Source organism: Danio aesculapii, chromosome 4, assembly GCF_903798145.1.
Source record: "Danio aesculapii chromosome 4, fDanAes4.1, whole genome shotgun sequence".
Classification (NCBI taxonomy): domain Eukaryota; kingdom Metazoa; phylum Chordata; class Actinopteri; order Cypriniformes; family Danionidae; genus Danio; species Danio aesculapii.
In genome coordinates this window covers 3,861,645-3,875,811 of record NC_079438.1, presented here as the reverse complement: position 1 = coordinate 3,875,811, position 14,167 = coordinate 3,861,645, and the positions used below count along the sequence as shown (strand labels likewise).

Below are 14,167 nucleotides of genomic sequence, written 5' to 3'. Positions count from 1 at the left end.
TAGATGCCATTTATCAAACTCAAGTTAATGAACTGATTCCTTCAGTATATTAGACTCGTCACAATACAAAATTTCGGTTTTGCCACACGGTATATAAATTTCTTCCCACTGCAGCCTCGCTTTCGTGTTTTTAAAATGGCAGCCGTGTGAAATAAGCGTATTATTAACCATATTTAACACGGGGACAATGCAGTATACAAATTTTTAATTTCAAGCAGCCACATATAGGCAATAGGCATCTAACCAAAGTCTTCTTTAATACAATAAGAAAACAGTATATATTTATAATATACATATAAAACATACAGTACCAGTGCAAAATACCATTATATTTGGTGATACCTGATTCAGTTTGAGCCACTTCTTCAGATTTAAAGTGGAATACATATATGTTCAAGTATATCAGCAGTGTAAAGTAACAAATACTCAAATTAGTGTAACTGGCTAGGTTTTCTCATGAACTGTGCTTTACTAAGTAGATTTCTAAATGTGTACTTTTACTTGAGTACATGTTTAGTGCTGTATCTGTCGAATAATCAGTCCTGTGATTCCCGTCCAATCTAATGGCATCATACAGAACAACCTCAAGACACTACAATGACCGAGAGAGTGTTTAGAGGCAAGTCACTGATGAAAAGATGATGAATATCTACTGCATGAGGACTGAAATGGCCTTAAACAGTTAATAATTGCACTACAGAATGTTACGTTTTCAAACAAACACACAGATTCGATGTAAACGCATCACATTGTAATATTCACTACTCTTGAGTAGTTCTAAAAGGTCTTTTACTTATACTTTGAGTAATATTTACAACAGATACTTTTACTTGCACTACATTTTTGGGCAAGTAATGGCACTTTTACTTGAGTTTGATTTTTCTTGAGTACTCTTCAACACTGATAAACACACACACACACACATATATAGTGCTCAATTGCGATTAGTGCGCTCGACTCTCAAAACAGATGAAGAGAAATACTAACAGCATTGCTTTTGACTTAAATTGTGTGGAATAACTACATTTGAGTCCTTAAAACTGATAATGGACCATATTATGTGGCCAGAGTAACTCCATCAGTCGTTCACACCGTAACAGATGCTGGAATATTCTCCAGAAATTGAATTCTGCCTATTTTTAATCATAATATTTTTAGTTTGAAAGATCAGTTAAAGTCTATAACAGCTGTGTTTCTCCATGACGAGGCTCCGTCAGTCAGAACGAGGATCTGGAATATGAAGGATTATTAATATTCATGTTACATATTCAGTATTTCAATATAATATATATTGTGTCAAATATAAAGTTAGCATAATAATAATAATAATAATAAAACAAAAACTTACCATCAGTAAATTGCTACTAGATTCTTCTCTGTCAAAATAAAACAGAGTAGTTAATAGAGTTAAACACAAGCCACTGTATTGAGTTTGTTCAGTAGCTGTCATGCTGATGATACACTGGCCAACTTTTTGAAAGATGTTGCTGGGCAACTTTGGGAAAGGATGTCATGAATTGCCAATCGGGTGAGGTAATGGCAACTAATTAGAACAATGGCAGACATCCCAAGTCTCCCGCAAATGCATAGACTTACGGATGCCCGCAAACGAATGATAATCTCCCGGAAATCGCCTGTCTCCCGCCCGCCCGGTCCTTAAATAGTCTCCACCACATCCCTCCCAGCTCTTCAGGTACGTCGGGTGCAACTCAACCCCACCGCTCTTCAGGTACGTCGCGCTCAACTCACCCCCACTGCTCTTTAGATACGTTGCGCGCACACGCCTCCACCACTCTTCAGATACGGCCCCGCATCTGCTGCTTTGTGTATGACTTGATTATACCTTTATTAATTGTTTAGTGTAATTGTTTAAAACTGTACAGCCAACGCAACAAAATGATCTGTGTACAGCACACTGTCAGGAATAAAGGTACCAAATCTGTCACTAAGGTGGTACTTTACACTTTACAGCTGCACATAAGTACCTTTAGGGTAGTGGTCCCTAACCTTTTTCTCAGCATGGACCGGTCAACGGTTGACAGTTTTACCATTGCGGTGTACGTAGATTGCTAGGCGACCATTAAGCTGACAAAACATTGTTGAAGCTCTGAGACAAGTTTTAGACAGTAATTAGTCAACTGAAATGTGTATATTCCATATTCCAAAGTATGAAGTTGATTGGTCAGTTCTTGTCACATGACTCATGGTGCGCTCATGCCATTCTGAAAAGCTGAGATATTTTCAACTGGGGGCACCTGGAAAACGTGAGTGCGTCACTCCCAATATGCACATGCAAGCAGCTCGCTTTGATTGGAAATAATGAACTTGCGCATGGAAAAGATGCGATATGTGATCAGCCCCTATGGCCGTCATCATTTGCGATCTCCAGCAGTTGATCTTATTGCACAGCCATGCTGGATTCACCTGATTTGTTGACAACTGGGATACAGATTTATTACTTGGCAGTTTGCGGGTCCTTCACTGGGTCTTTTCCCCTTCGCAAAGAAACTTTCCAAATATGTGTTTCTTACTCATTTTGCTAGCTTGTGGGTTAAATTTTGACGCTCATGAGACAGAAATGTAGCCTAGAGAATACGGTTATTTTTCAAAATAAAAGACTGTTCAGACTCAGATAATAAATAAAACAAAAATAATTAACGATTTCTTGTGTGGTCTGATTGGTACCGCTTGATCCAGCCTGGGTATTGGGAACCACTGCTTTAGGGTACACTTTTGTAACTTTAAAGTACACATGAAATCAAAACTAACCATATTGATTTCATAAGCTCACATTGCTAGTTTTGTGGTAAACAATTGATCTGTGCATGTCAATAAGGAGCAAGTAAACTTTTTTATATCATTTTTTCGGGAGTAGAGACAGGGGAAGGATTGGCAAAAAACCTCAAACCTCGAATTAAACTCGGCCTCACCTTGCCCTTGTAATCTTTGATTGAAATCTGAAAAATACACTGCCTGTTTGTTTTTCGTTAAATGGTGAGGAGGAGGAGGAGGAGTCTGTTAGGTTGTAATAACTTTCTCCGAACCCTTTTCCTCATTTTTCTGAGTGACACACCTACTTTATTACATCCAATTAGCTCGGAGTAGGAAAAACAAGCCACGCCCAATGTTTTCTCATTTATTATTCCATTTCTCTATGAACTGCTTTAAATTACAAAATAAAAGGTTGCAGCTTCTGGTTCATGCAGACTTTAAGGTTGACTTGTAAAGCTTTCACACTCTCAGAAATAAAGGTACTCAAGCTGTCACTGGGGTGGTACCTTTTCAAAAGGTACGCATTTGTACTTAAAGGTTCCATATTGGTACCTCAAAAGTATATATTAGTGCCTAAAAATTTTACTAAATTGTACTATGAGGTACACATTTGTTCTATTTTAGGTATTAATGTGTACCTTTAAGGCTCTGTTAGGAACAAAAAAATACCTTTTGGAAAGCTATTGCACCAGTGAGAGATTTTATACCTTTTATTTTTTAGATTGGGGTACATTTAGAAAGTTTATCAAATGTCAACAATATTACTCCCCAAAGAGCCAGCGAAGCAAATATAGCCCAGCAACATTACTCAAAAAAGGTTGCCTTGTGTGTCATCAGCATTATAGATGAGTATCTCCACTTTGTCTCATATCTCCAGACCTGTTTTAGTCTTGTAGTAAATGTATCCAGCGGCTGCAATGACGATTCCCAGCACCGCTGAAGCATCTCCGACAGCAGATAACAGTTGAAAATCCCACTCAAACTCATGGACAGGGGGCTCTGTGGGGGACACACAACACTCATTATCACTGTTAAAGGAAGGCATCTAAATCTGCAAAAACATCCAAGAAAGAAGCTAACGCAAAAGCTGAATCGACCGTGGCAACAGGAGAAGTGAACATGGCGGCTCTGTTAGATTTACTGGAAGAGCATAGAACGGCCTTGGCGACAGAGTTCAAACGGCGATTTCAACATTGGAAGTGAAAGTTGACTTCGTTTAAACCGTGGTATCCGATCATGGACAGAGACTTGCCTCGTTAGAATCTCAGGCGGAGTTGCTGGATGAGCGCATGGAATGGCTTGAAACTTCCTTCTCAGCAGTAACAGAGACTAACGCAAAGTTAAAAGCCAAAACTGCTAAACTAGAAGCACGAAGCAGAAGAAATAATTTCTCTCCCCCCTGTCGTTTCAAACCCCTGAGACCCCGCATCAGAAAACGTGCCCCAGAAACGTATTTGAGATTTGGATTTGTGAGAACAAAAGCTGCAAGTGCAGATAACCTCTGGCACACGTTTAACAATTCCCAAAAATATCACCCTGGGCACGATCGACAATGAGCCTGGGTTGAAAATATACATTATGTCTCAACAACTGAACAATTTCCAATGTATAATTCTACAATGAGTTGAATGTCAAAGTGTTGTGACTCACTCCAGTCAATGATGAAAGGTTTGGTCAAGCTGGAGTGCTCCACCACACAGGAGATCCTCTCTCCGGATTTGGGGCTGAACACCAGCTCAGAGTGACTCTGATAGTACCAGTCTCCATTGGCCATCTTCTCGCTGGAGGTCACGTCAGACACCACTCTTCCATCCCTCAGCCAGTACATTTTGATTTGCTGAGGGTAAAAGTCATAGGCACTGCACCTCAGCAGATACGGGTGTCCGCTGTCGCCCTTCTTCACCAAACTCAGGATCACCTTCGGCTTCACTGAATCAACAAACATCACAGTCAACATCTGAGCAGACATCATGATGATAACGCTTTACATGAGTGTTCATAAGACTCCTTAATAATCAAGATGTGGCATACAACCCCGAATCAGAAAAAGTTGGGACAGTATGGAAAACGCAAATAAATAAAGATGGTATTAAAGTATTTAGTAGAGTATCTTTCCTGTCATTCAGACCAGCAACACATTCCAAAACACTTGTGACAGAAGCAGTTCAGTAATCAGGTAAACTGCTGAAATACTGATGCGATGTGAAACAGGTGATGTCAACAGGTGATTGTAATTATAATTTGGTGTAAAAGCAGCATCCAAGAAAGGTCTAGTCCAGTGGTCAACAAACTTGTTCCTGGAGGGCCGGTGTCCTGCAGATTTTAGCTCCAACCTTAATCAAACACACCTGAACAAGCTAATCAAGGTCTTACTAGGTATTCTTGAAACAGTCAGGCAGGTGTGTTGAGGCAAGTTGGAGCTAAACCCTGCAGGGACACCGGCCCTCCAGGACCATGATTGGTGACCCCTGGTCTAGTCCTTTAGGAGCAAAGATGGGCAGAGGATCGCCAGTTTGCCAATAAATACATGAGAAAATGATTGAAATGTTGAAAAACACTGTTCCTCAGAGAAAGAGAGGAAGACATTTGGATATTTCACCTTCAACAATGCATAGGATAATTATAAGATTAAAGGAATCTGGAGGAATTTCAGTGTGGACAGGACAAGGACGCAAGCCTAAGCTGAACAACATCTCCGATCCCTCAGACGGCACTAAATCAAGAATCCTCATTCATCTACGAGCCATATCAGCACATGGGCTCAGGACTACTGTGGCAAAGCTTTGTTACATTCACAAATGCCAGTGAAAAATGTAGTGTACCAAAAGGTAGCCCTATGTTAACAGTGTCCAGAAGCATCATCGATTTCTCTGGGCTCGGAGGCATCTTGGATGGACCATCACACAGTGGTAAATGCTTTACTGTTCCAACTTTTATAAAATATGTTGGAAGAACCAAAATTGGGATACTTGTTTATTTTAATGAGGAATGAGGAACACATTGAAATACAAGTCAACGTAAATCAACAATCACTTCTTCCCTTTTTTATTTGCATCTTCCATACTGCCCCATCTTTTTCTGATTTGAGGTTATGACTATGAAGGACATTTCATGCATGCTAATGACAACTGTGACAAAGATGACATTGTTTGAGATGTTCTGCGGGATTTCTGCAGGTCAGGGACGCTGGGGGGGGGGTAGTTAGGACGAATATAAAAGGCCACACATTTTGAGGCCCCCAGAGAAATTATCAAGGGCCCGCGACTCGACTTTTCCCCCAGGCTTTATCACTGTGTCCTAAACAGATACGACATGAAAACATGTGATGACAAATATATTTTCCGCTTTGTCAGCCCAGTGCTTATTATACATCATGGATAATTCAGCTTTTTAGTCAGGGAATTTGGCTAACAGTAGGAATCCTGTCTTTATTACAACTTGACATAAACAAATACGCCAGCTAGCTCTCTGCAACTCTCTCATGGTCGCCCACTGAAGCTAAGCAGGGCTGTGCCTGGTCAGTACCTGGATGGGAGACCACATGGGAAAGCTAGGTTGCTGCCAGAAGTGGTGTTAGTGAGGCCAGCAGGGGGTGCTCAACCTGCGATCTGTGTGGGTCCTAACGCCCCAGTATAGAGACGGGGACTCAATACTGCTCAGTGAGCATCGTGTCGAATGTCCTTCTATAAAGAGTAGGGGTTTAACTCCGGCATCCTGGCCAAATTCGCCCTCTGTCCATCATGGCCTCCTAACCATCCTGATAACATAATCGGCTTCCATCTCCTCTCCACCAATCAGCTGATATGTGGTGTGCGGTCTGGCGCAATATGTCTGCCATCGTGTCATCCAGGTGGATGCTGCACACTGGTGCTGGATGAGGAGATTCTCATCCAGCACCATTATAATGGCCTCATGATGACAATCATGTTTATGACAGATTTATGACAACCTATGTTGCCTTGATAATGTCATAATGAACTCAAACAATGTCATCTTTGCATTATAAAGGACAGAACTGAGCGACTGACACTTGATGACGGTTGTTACAAGCATGCATACAATCTCATTTATATTCATGACAATTATAAATGTGTAATAACAGTCTTATGAACACCATCTTAGGGTAAAGCGTTACCAAAATGTATTATCTTTATCATAAATGATTACATCAATAGTTCTTTGTCGCACACACCTGCTTTATCACAGATCGCTAATCCATATATTTCAGCATTGTGTCTGCAGAACCTATCCACTTCAGCTCTCATCTGCTGTAAATAGGCTTGATCTTTGTTAAAGTACTCTGCTGTTTTCACTCCTTGCTCAGTATAACCCACAAATTTCCCCACAGTGCTGTTGAACTGTACGGTCATCAATTTATTGAAGTTTAAGCTGAGAATGAACACCATGTCTCTGAAATCAGGATAGCTGTAGATGCACTGTGGCCACGTGGAGAAATAATATCCATCAGCTGAAAAATACCATCCTCATGAGTTGATTTCAACACTAAAAACACATCAGCAACTTTCTGTTAGTCATTTATGCTCACCGGCCACTTTATTAGGTACACCTGTCCAACTGCTTATTAACGCAAATTTCTTATCAGCCAATCGCATGGCAGCAGCTCACTGCATTTAGGCATGGTTGAGACGATCTGCTGCAGGTCAAAGCGAGCATCAGAATGGGGAAGAAAGGGGATTTAAGTGACTTTGAACGTGGCATGGTTGTTGCTGCCAGATGGGCTGGTCTGAGTATTTCAGAAACTGCTGATCTACTGGGATTTTCACGCACAACCATCTCTAGGGTTTACAGAGAATGGTCCGACAAAGAGGAAATATCCAGTGAGCGGCAGTTCTGTGGGCGCAAATGCCTTGTTGATGCCAGAGGTCAGAGGAGAATGGCCAGACTGGTTCCAGCTGATAGGAAGGCAACAGTAACTCAAATAAGCACTCGTTACAACCGAGTTCTGCAGAAGAGCATCTCTGAACACTTTCTGCTGCCACAATCGGATACTCGGGTCAGAATTTGGCATTAACAACATGAAAGCATGGATCCATCCTGCCTTGTATCAGCGGTTCAGGCTGGTGGTGGTGGTGTGATGGTGTGGGGGAGATTTTCTTGACACACTTTGGGTCCATTAGTACCAATTGAGCATGGTGTCAACGCCACAGCCTACCCGAGTATTGTTGCTGACCATGTCCATCCCTTTATGAGCACAGTGTCTCCATCTTCTGATGGCTACTTTCAGCAGGATAACGCACCATGTCATAAAGCACCAATCATCTCAGACTGGTTTCTTGAACATGACAATGAGTTCACTGCGCTCAAATGGCCTCCACAGTCACCAGATCTCAATCCAATAGAGCACCTTTGGGATGTGGCGGAACGGGAGATTGGCACCATGGATGTGCAGCCGACAAATCTGCAGCAACTGTGTGATGCTATCATGACAATATGGAGCAAAATCTCTGAGGAATATTTTCAGTAGCTTGTTGAATCTACGCCATGAAGGATTAAGGCAGTTTCACACAGTCCAACACGGTACTAGTAAGGTGTACCTAATAAAGTGGCCGATGAGTGTATATTTGTTGCTCTGTTAATATTATAAAAACAAATCCATTTCTAACACCTACCTACTTACATTTTTTGACTTGTTTCTAGTCAAAATATCTAACAATTCTTATATCATGAAGCATTTTATAGACAAGCAAAACTTAATAAATTAAATAATGAGTCAAAATGAAGTGAGTTTTTCTCCAAAGGAAAATCTAGATCATCCTTCTGACCCAATTGGCAGAATATTTTGCTTGTTTTAAGGGTAAAACACTTCATTTTGACTCATTATTTCTTAAAACAAGACAAGACGTTTTGCTTGTCTAAAAATGCTTCTAGATTTAAGAGATTTTTAGATATTTGGACTGGAAACAAGTCGAAGTTTGCAGCGTATTTTACTATATTAGATGGTACGGAGAAAACATAACAACAATGGTTAAGAAATCAAGCTCACACTTTATTTTAAAGTAAAGTTCTCTCTAATAACTAACTATCAGCTATGACTTTTAGCTCAATGAGCTCATAATTTTCTTATTAATAGTTATTAAAGTAGTAGATTAGGTTTAGGTATTGGGTAGGATTAAAGATCATGCAGAATGTGAGCTTTATGAGCACTAATAAACAGCCAGTCTTCATAATAGGTAGTAGTGAGAATTGGTACTTAAACTAAAGTGTTATCGAAATATTCAAAGTCTTAGCAGTTCCCAAATAAAATAAAACACACTAATAAATCATCAGTGTAACGATAGCTACTAATGTCCTCGGTATCTCTTAGTAAAGTGTTTTCCTCACCTGCTCCTGTGAATACAGACAGCATTAAGATGAGGTTTGCTGGTGACATTTTCTCTCTCATCATCATAACAGAACAGACAAAAACACTGAGCTTTCTAATCAGTCAACGGTCTGAAATCAGACGGCCAATCAGAAAGCAGCTCCACGTGAGTCGAGTGTTGCTAAGCAGATTCCTGCTTCCATTTTAAAATCATATGCAAAAACTGGTCAAACGGAATAACACGACGACCTTCAAACCTACATTCCTGAGTGAAAGCCAACACATTGGCATTGTGAATACGTAGCCCTGTATATGTTTGTGGAGAGCGTGAATTATGTACCCAGAGCCAAGTGAGGCTACATTTAGTTTTTAAAACGAACGCTATGGAGCGGTATGATGCCGCTGACACCTTCTGTTTCTTTTTGCACTCACCAGCTGACTGCTTCCCTCCAAGTGGACAGCTTTTCCGCTGTTAACAGTTTGTCCAGGAGCTTGCCATGTACGTCGGCAGACTTGAGACGCAGAAAGGAGTTGACCACGATGACAGGGTTTGAGTCCAGCGAAAAACGGTTCCAGAAAGCAGGCAATAATATAAACACGTAAACAACAGGGTGAGAATGTGGTCAAATCTGAAAATGGGGTAAAAAAAATGGGGGAAATTGGGGGAAAACAGGCCGCCACGAGGGCTTTTCTGTTTCTGTATTGCTTTTGAAAACACTGTCGGTTTGGTTTAGGGAAGGCGGTAGGTGGCAGGGGGGATCGGTCGACAGCGGCCTCTGGTGAGTTTATGCAGCAGGCGTGAATGGCACTCGCAAGAGAAATTTGAGATATGAAAAAGTGTACAGCGGCCTCTGGTGGACGAAATCAAAAACTCTCCAGAAATGTATACATATCCATTACTAGCCTGGGTAGGAACAAGCTTTATTAACCCCTCCACACTGTAAAAACCTAATAACTATGGTAAAAATCTGGCAGCTGTGGCAGCCGTCACAAATATAATAGAAAAGGTCAAAGAAATTACACATTTTTACAATTTAATTCTGTATTTTATGATAAAAAGCTTTTTTTTTTTTCAATAAACTTCAAATATTATTACTTTATAGAGTCCTACACCAATGTTTTGAAGTTCTAAAAACATGCCTTTGTAAAGATATGATAGAAACTATATAAAATATACTTCTAATTTTACAGTAAATTACTGTATATCATTCATTTAGTGTCATAAGACAGTATTTTGAAGTATTAACATCATACCTTTACAAAAATATGACTTAAAGCATAAAATAAATGTAAACATTTTACAGTAAACTACCGTATATCAAGAACACTTTATTTTTGACGGTCCATTTGAGTATTAGTAGACCGTCTGCTTAATATCTGCTGATACTGCTTCATCAACAGACTATTAGATACTTATGACAACTTACACTAACCTCAACCTAACAGTCTGCTTATAATCTAATGAGAATCAGTTGCAATGTAACCTAAATTCAACAAACGGACCATCAAAATAAAGTGTGACCTCTAATTCATACTAAGACTAATGTTTTGAAGTACTAACATCCTTTATTTAAAAAAACATATGATGGAAAGTGTAAAAGAAAAAGAATTACAGTAAACTATCAAATATCATTGATTTATAGTGTGATACACCAATGTTTGGAAGTATTAACATCCACATTGTACCTTTGTTACACAGACGACAACACAACCACAAGCCTGTGAGGATGTGAACTGAAGCTCATCGAACACAACCCTTCCCACAAACAGAGAAGCACATAATATAATAACATACAGAATATTTAAGAGGAGCTCAGTATCATCTAAACATCACCCAAAAGACTTACAATTAAAGTAATGCAGTAAACATCATTTATTAGCATTAAATATAGCAGAAAAACTCTCATGTGCATTATTAATGACCACAGTAAAGTCAACAAAACATGCAGGGCGTTGTGTCAAAGTAAATTCACTGTATAATTTGAGAAAACTTGATGCTTACAGATTCTCACAGCTGTTTTTACTATTAAATCACAGCCATTTCTTAGTTTTGGAGGAGTTTTTTAATTGAAGTTTAGCAAAAGTAGCCTGTAATAATACATACACTCAGAAATGAAGGTACACGAGCTGTCACTGGGGTGGTACCTTTTCAAAAGGTACACGTTTGTACCTAAAGGGTCCATAATAATACCTCAGGGGTACATATTAGTACCTAAAAAGTACAAAAATGTTCCTCTTAAAAATTTTAGGTACTTATAAGTACTTTTGATGTGCTAATGTGGACCCTTTAGGTACAAATGTGTACCTTTTGAGAAGGTACGACCCCAGTGACAGCCAGAAAGAGTTCAATATTGCATTAAATACACTGATTAAACCATCTGATTGGCCACAGTATTTAGCCATGTTTATTCATGCTGAATATTTATCATCATCAACGGCTGCTGTTTCAGATCAGAAACTGTGCGCTGAATGTTAATATCAGGGGTGTTAACATGTATGCATTCCTCAGGCTTTTTTATCCAGATTTGATCATCTCACCAGTGCACATTTCCTCATTCTTTTGCACAGAAAACCTCATTCTCTGCTGTCTGTGATGCGGGAAGTGGTTATGCATAACAAAAGATTGCATCCTCATGTTTTTACTGTAAAGACTGCTGGGTTCAGTAGATTTGGCATTATAGAAATGATGCTCGTGCTCCATTTATAGCAGGCTATGGTGTGTTTATGACCACCATTAAGGCCGTTTACTATCTCTATTACAAAATACACAGGTAATTAGTTAATGTTAAGGGAATTAATTTATTGCTGGGGATATTTCAACACAATCTCACGGCAATTCGTAAGTTTTTTCGTAAATTTAGTGGCTAATTCGTACGATCTAATTCATACAATCTAGTACGATTTGCTCATCCCCCAGTGACGGTTGGATTTAGGGGTGGGGTTAGGTGCCACGCCCCTTTTTAAAAATCGTACGACTGATCGTACGAATTAGCCACTAAACTGACAAAACGTAACATACTTGCGTTTTCTCGTGAGATCAGGCTGGATATTTCAGTAGTCGGTGGATACTGGTGGGGACACGTCCACCTTCATCCAAATCTATTCCCCTGATTTACCAACATAAACAAACGATGAAAATACATTTACCACGGTATTTTTTGATCTTTGCTAACATTAATGAATGTGAAGTTGCTCACTGTTAGTTCTCAGTGCATTAACTAATGTTATCTAGCATGACTTTGCATGTTAAGGCATTGGTAAACGGTGAACTATGATGATTACTGCTGTTCAAGACTGATCATCTTCCACTTTATCATCATTTTAAAGTGTGACCAGATATATAAATGACAAATCAGTGTGAAAATAGCTGCTTTATATCAGTGTAAAGTGATTTCCAGTGAGAAGTGTAATGTACAAAGCAACACACACACATATTTCAGTAAAACCGGCCGTAGATATTTAGATCTCTATTGGAAATGCCACCAAAATAAGACATGTTTCAGATGTCAGTCGTTTTTTCAATTGAGTTGTTTCTTCTTCTTCTACACATTTTAGCTATGATCTGTTTGTTTTGCTATTGTCATGGCTGTGTGGACCTGGATGTTAATGGATCCACCCGCTTCGAATGCCATCATTCAATTGAATGGGCATTATTAGTGGTTATCAGCTGATAGATATGGGTCAGTAGGGGCCTTCTGCGCCTACTGGTAGGCTCAGAGAGCTGTTATCATCCACCCACATGGTTAATCAGCTATACTAATAGAGAAGACTCCAGCTCTGTTTATACATTACTGTGAGGGTTGGGAAGACATTAATAAAACACAATTAATGGCACATTTAATACATAATTCTCCTTAACTTATGGCCACACCCCCTGTGAATGGATAATAACAGCCTTCTGAGCCTACTAGTAGGTGCAGAAGGCTCCTAATGACCCATATCTACACCCATTCAATGGGGTGATAACCTTAGAATTTAGCGGATGGATCACTGTATCCTTGCTAATGCTGTATTGCTGAGTGTCAGTCAGCATGGTCTCTGATCGCGGTTGAGGTTAGCCATATTAAATCAGTATTGCTCTTAAATTGTTGATTTTACTGCTAAGATGTTTGGTGTATTAAGATGCAAGAAATGTCTTGTTAATACTGAGTTTTTATTCATAGAAACACCTGTGGTTTTTACTCCCTACTGAAAAAAACAGCTTAAACCAGCCTAGGCTGGTTGGCTGGTTTTAGCTGGTCAACCAGCCTGGTTTTAGAGGTGTTTTGGCCATTTCCAGGCTGGTTTACAGCCATTTCCAGGCTGGTCTTAGCTGGTCAGGCTGGAAAATGACCAGCTAAAACCAGCTTGATCAGCCTAGCCAGGCTGGAAGTCCAGCCAAAACAGGCTATGTCCAGCTTAAACCAGGCTGGTCAAGCTGGTTTTAGTTGGATTAAGCTGGTCATTTTCCAGCCTGACCAGCTATGACCAGGCTGGAAATGGCTGGGAACCAGCCTGGAAATGGCCAAAACCCCTCTAAAACCAGGCTGGTCAACCAGCTAAAACCAGCCAACCAGTCTATAGGCTGGTTTTAGCTGGATTTCTCAGCAGGGCTAGTTACCATTTTACTAGACAATTTAATTATGCATAATTAAGACTGCAGTTTAAGTCAGCTTTACTAGCATCCTACCATTTCAGGTGAGGTAACATAACTTAATTGACCTAAGAACGACACAGGCTCATTCTGAAAACGTAGTCCCGCGGACGTTTCTGGAGACCGCGAATGATGTAGCCGGAGGTGCGTATGGCTGCATTTCATTTTTTAAGCGAACGCTACAGGGCGGTATGACGCTGTTCCTTTTGGCGCTTACCGGCTGACCACTTACCTCCGTATGGAGGTCTTTCCCGCTGCGACAAGTGTGTCCAGTTAGCTCGTCGTGTACGTCGGCAGACTTGAGACACAGAGAGGAGTTGACCACGACAACCGGGTTCGAGTCCGGGGAAGAGCGGTTCCAGAAATCAGGTAAGACAAAAACAGAAGCCAAAAAATAAAATGAACGAGTGAACAACAACAGAGTGAGAATGTGGTAAAAT

The 14,167-nt window shown here is 40.1% G+C and overlaps 1 protein-coding gene across 1 annotated transcript; it reads right to left on the bottom strand.

The window, feature by feature from the left end:
* Window positions 1–190: 190 nt before the first annotated feature.
* On the bottom strand, window positions 191–9,171 carry LOC130221999 (H-2 class II histocompatibility antigen, E-S beta chain). Its single transcript, XM_056454605.1, has 6 exons — window positions 9,115–9,171; window positions 6,965–7,240; window positions 4,423–4,701; window positions 3,652–3,771; window positions 1,349–1,376; window positions 191–1,230 (listed from the first exon to the last, which is right to left on the bottom strand). The coding sequence occupies exons 1-5, from the start codon at window positions 9,161–9,163 to the stop codon at window positions 1,351–1,353; spliced, it is 750 nt and encodes a 249-aa protein (XP_056310580.1). The 5' UTR covers window positions 9,164–9,171; the 3' UTR covers window positions 191–1,230; window positions 1,349–1,350.
* Between the last annotated feature and the right edge of the window lie 4,996 nt (window positions 9,172–14,167).

Excerpts from the sequence above, each read along its gene's own strand:
- LOC130221999 (XM_056454605.1), bottom strand. The coding sequence starts at position 9,163 with ATGTCACCAGCAAACCTCATCTTAATGCTGTCTGTATTCACAGGAGCA. Across the intron at positions 7,241-9,114 it reads GTCTGTATTCACAGGAGCAG|CTGATGGATATTATTTCTCC; the intron begins GTGAGGAAAACA and ends GGTATTTTTCAG. Across the intron at positions 3,772-4,422 it reads ACCTTTCATCATTGACTGGA|AGCCCCCTGTCCATGAGTTT; the intron begins GTGAGTCACAAC and ends TGTCCCCCACAG.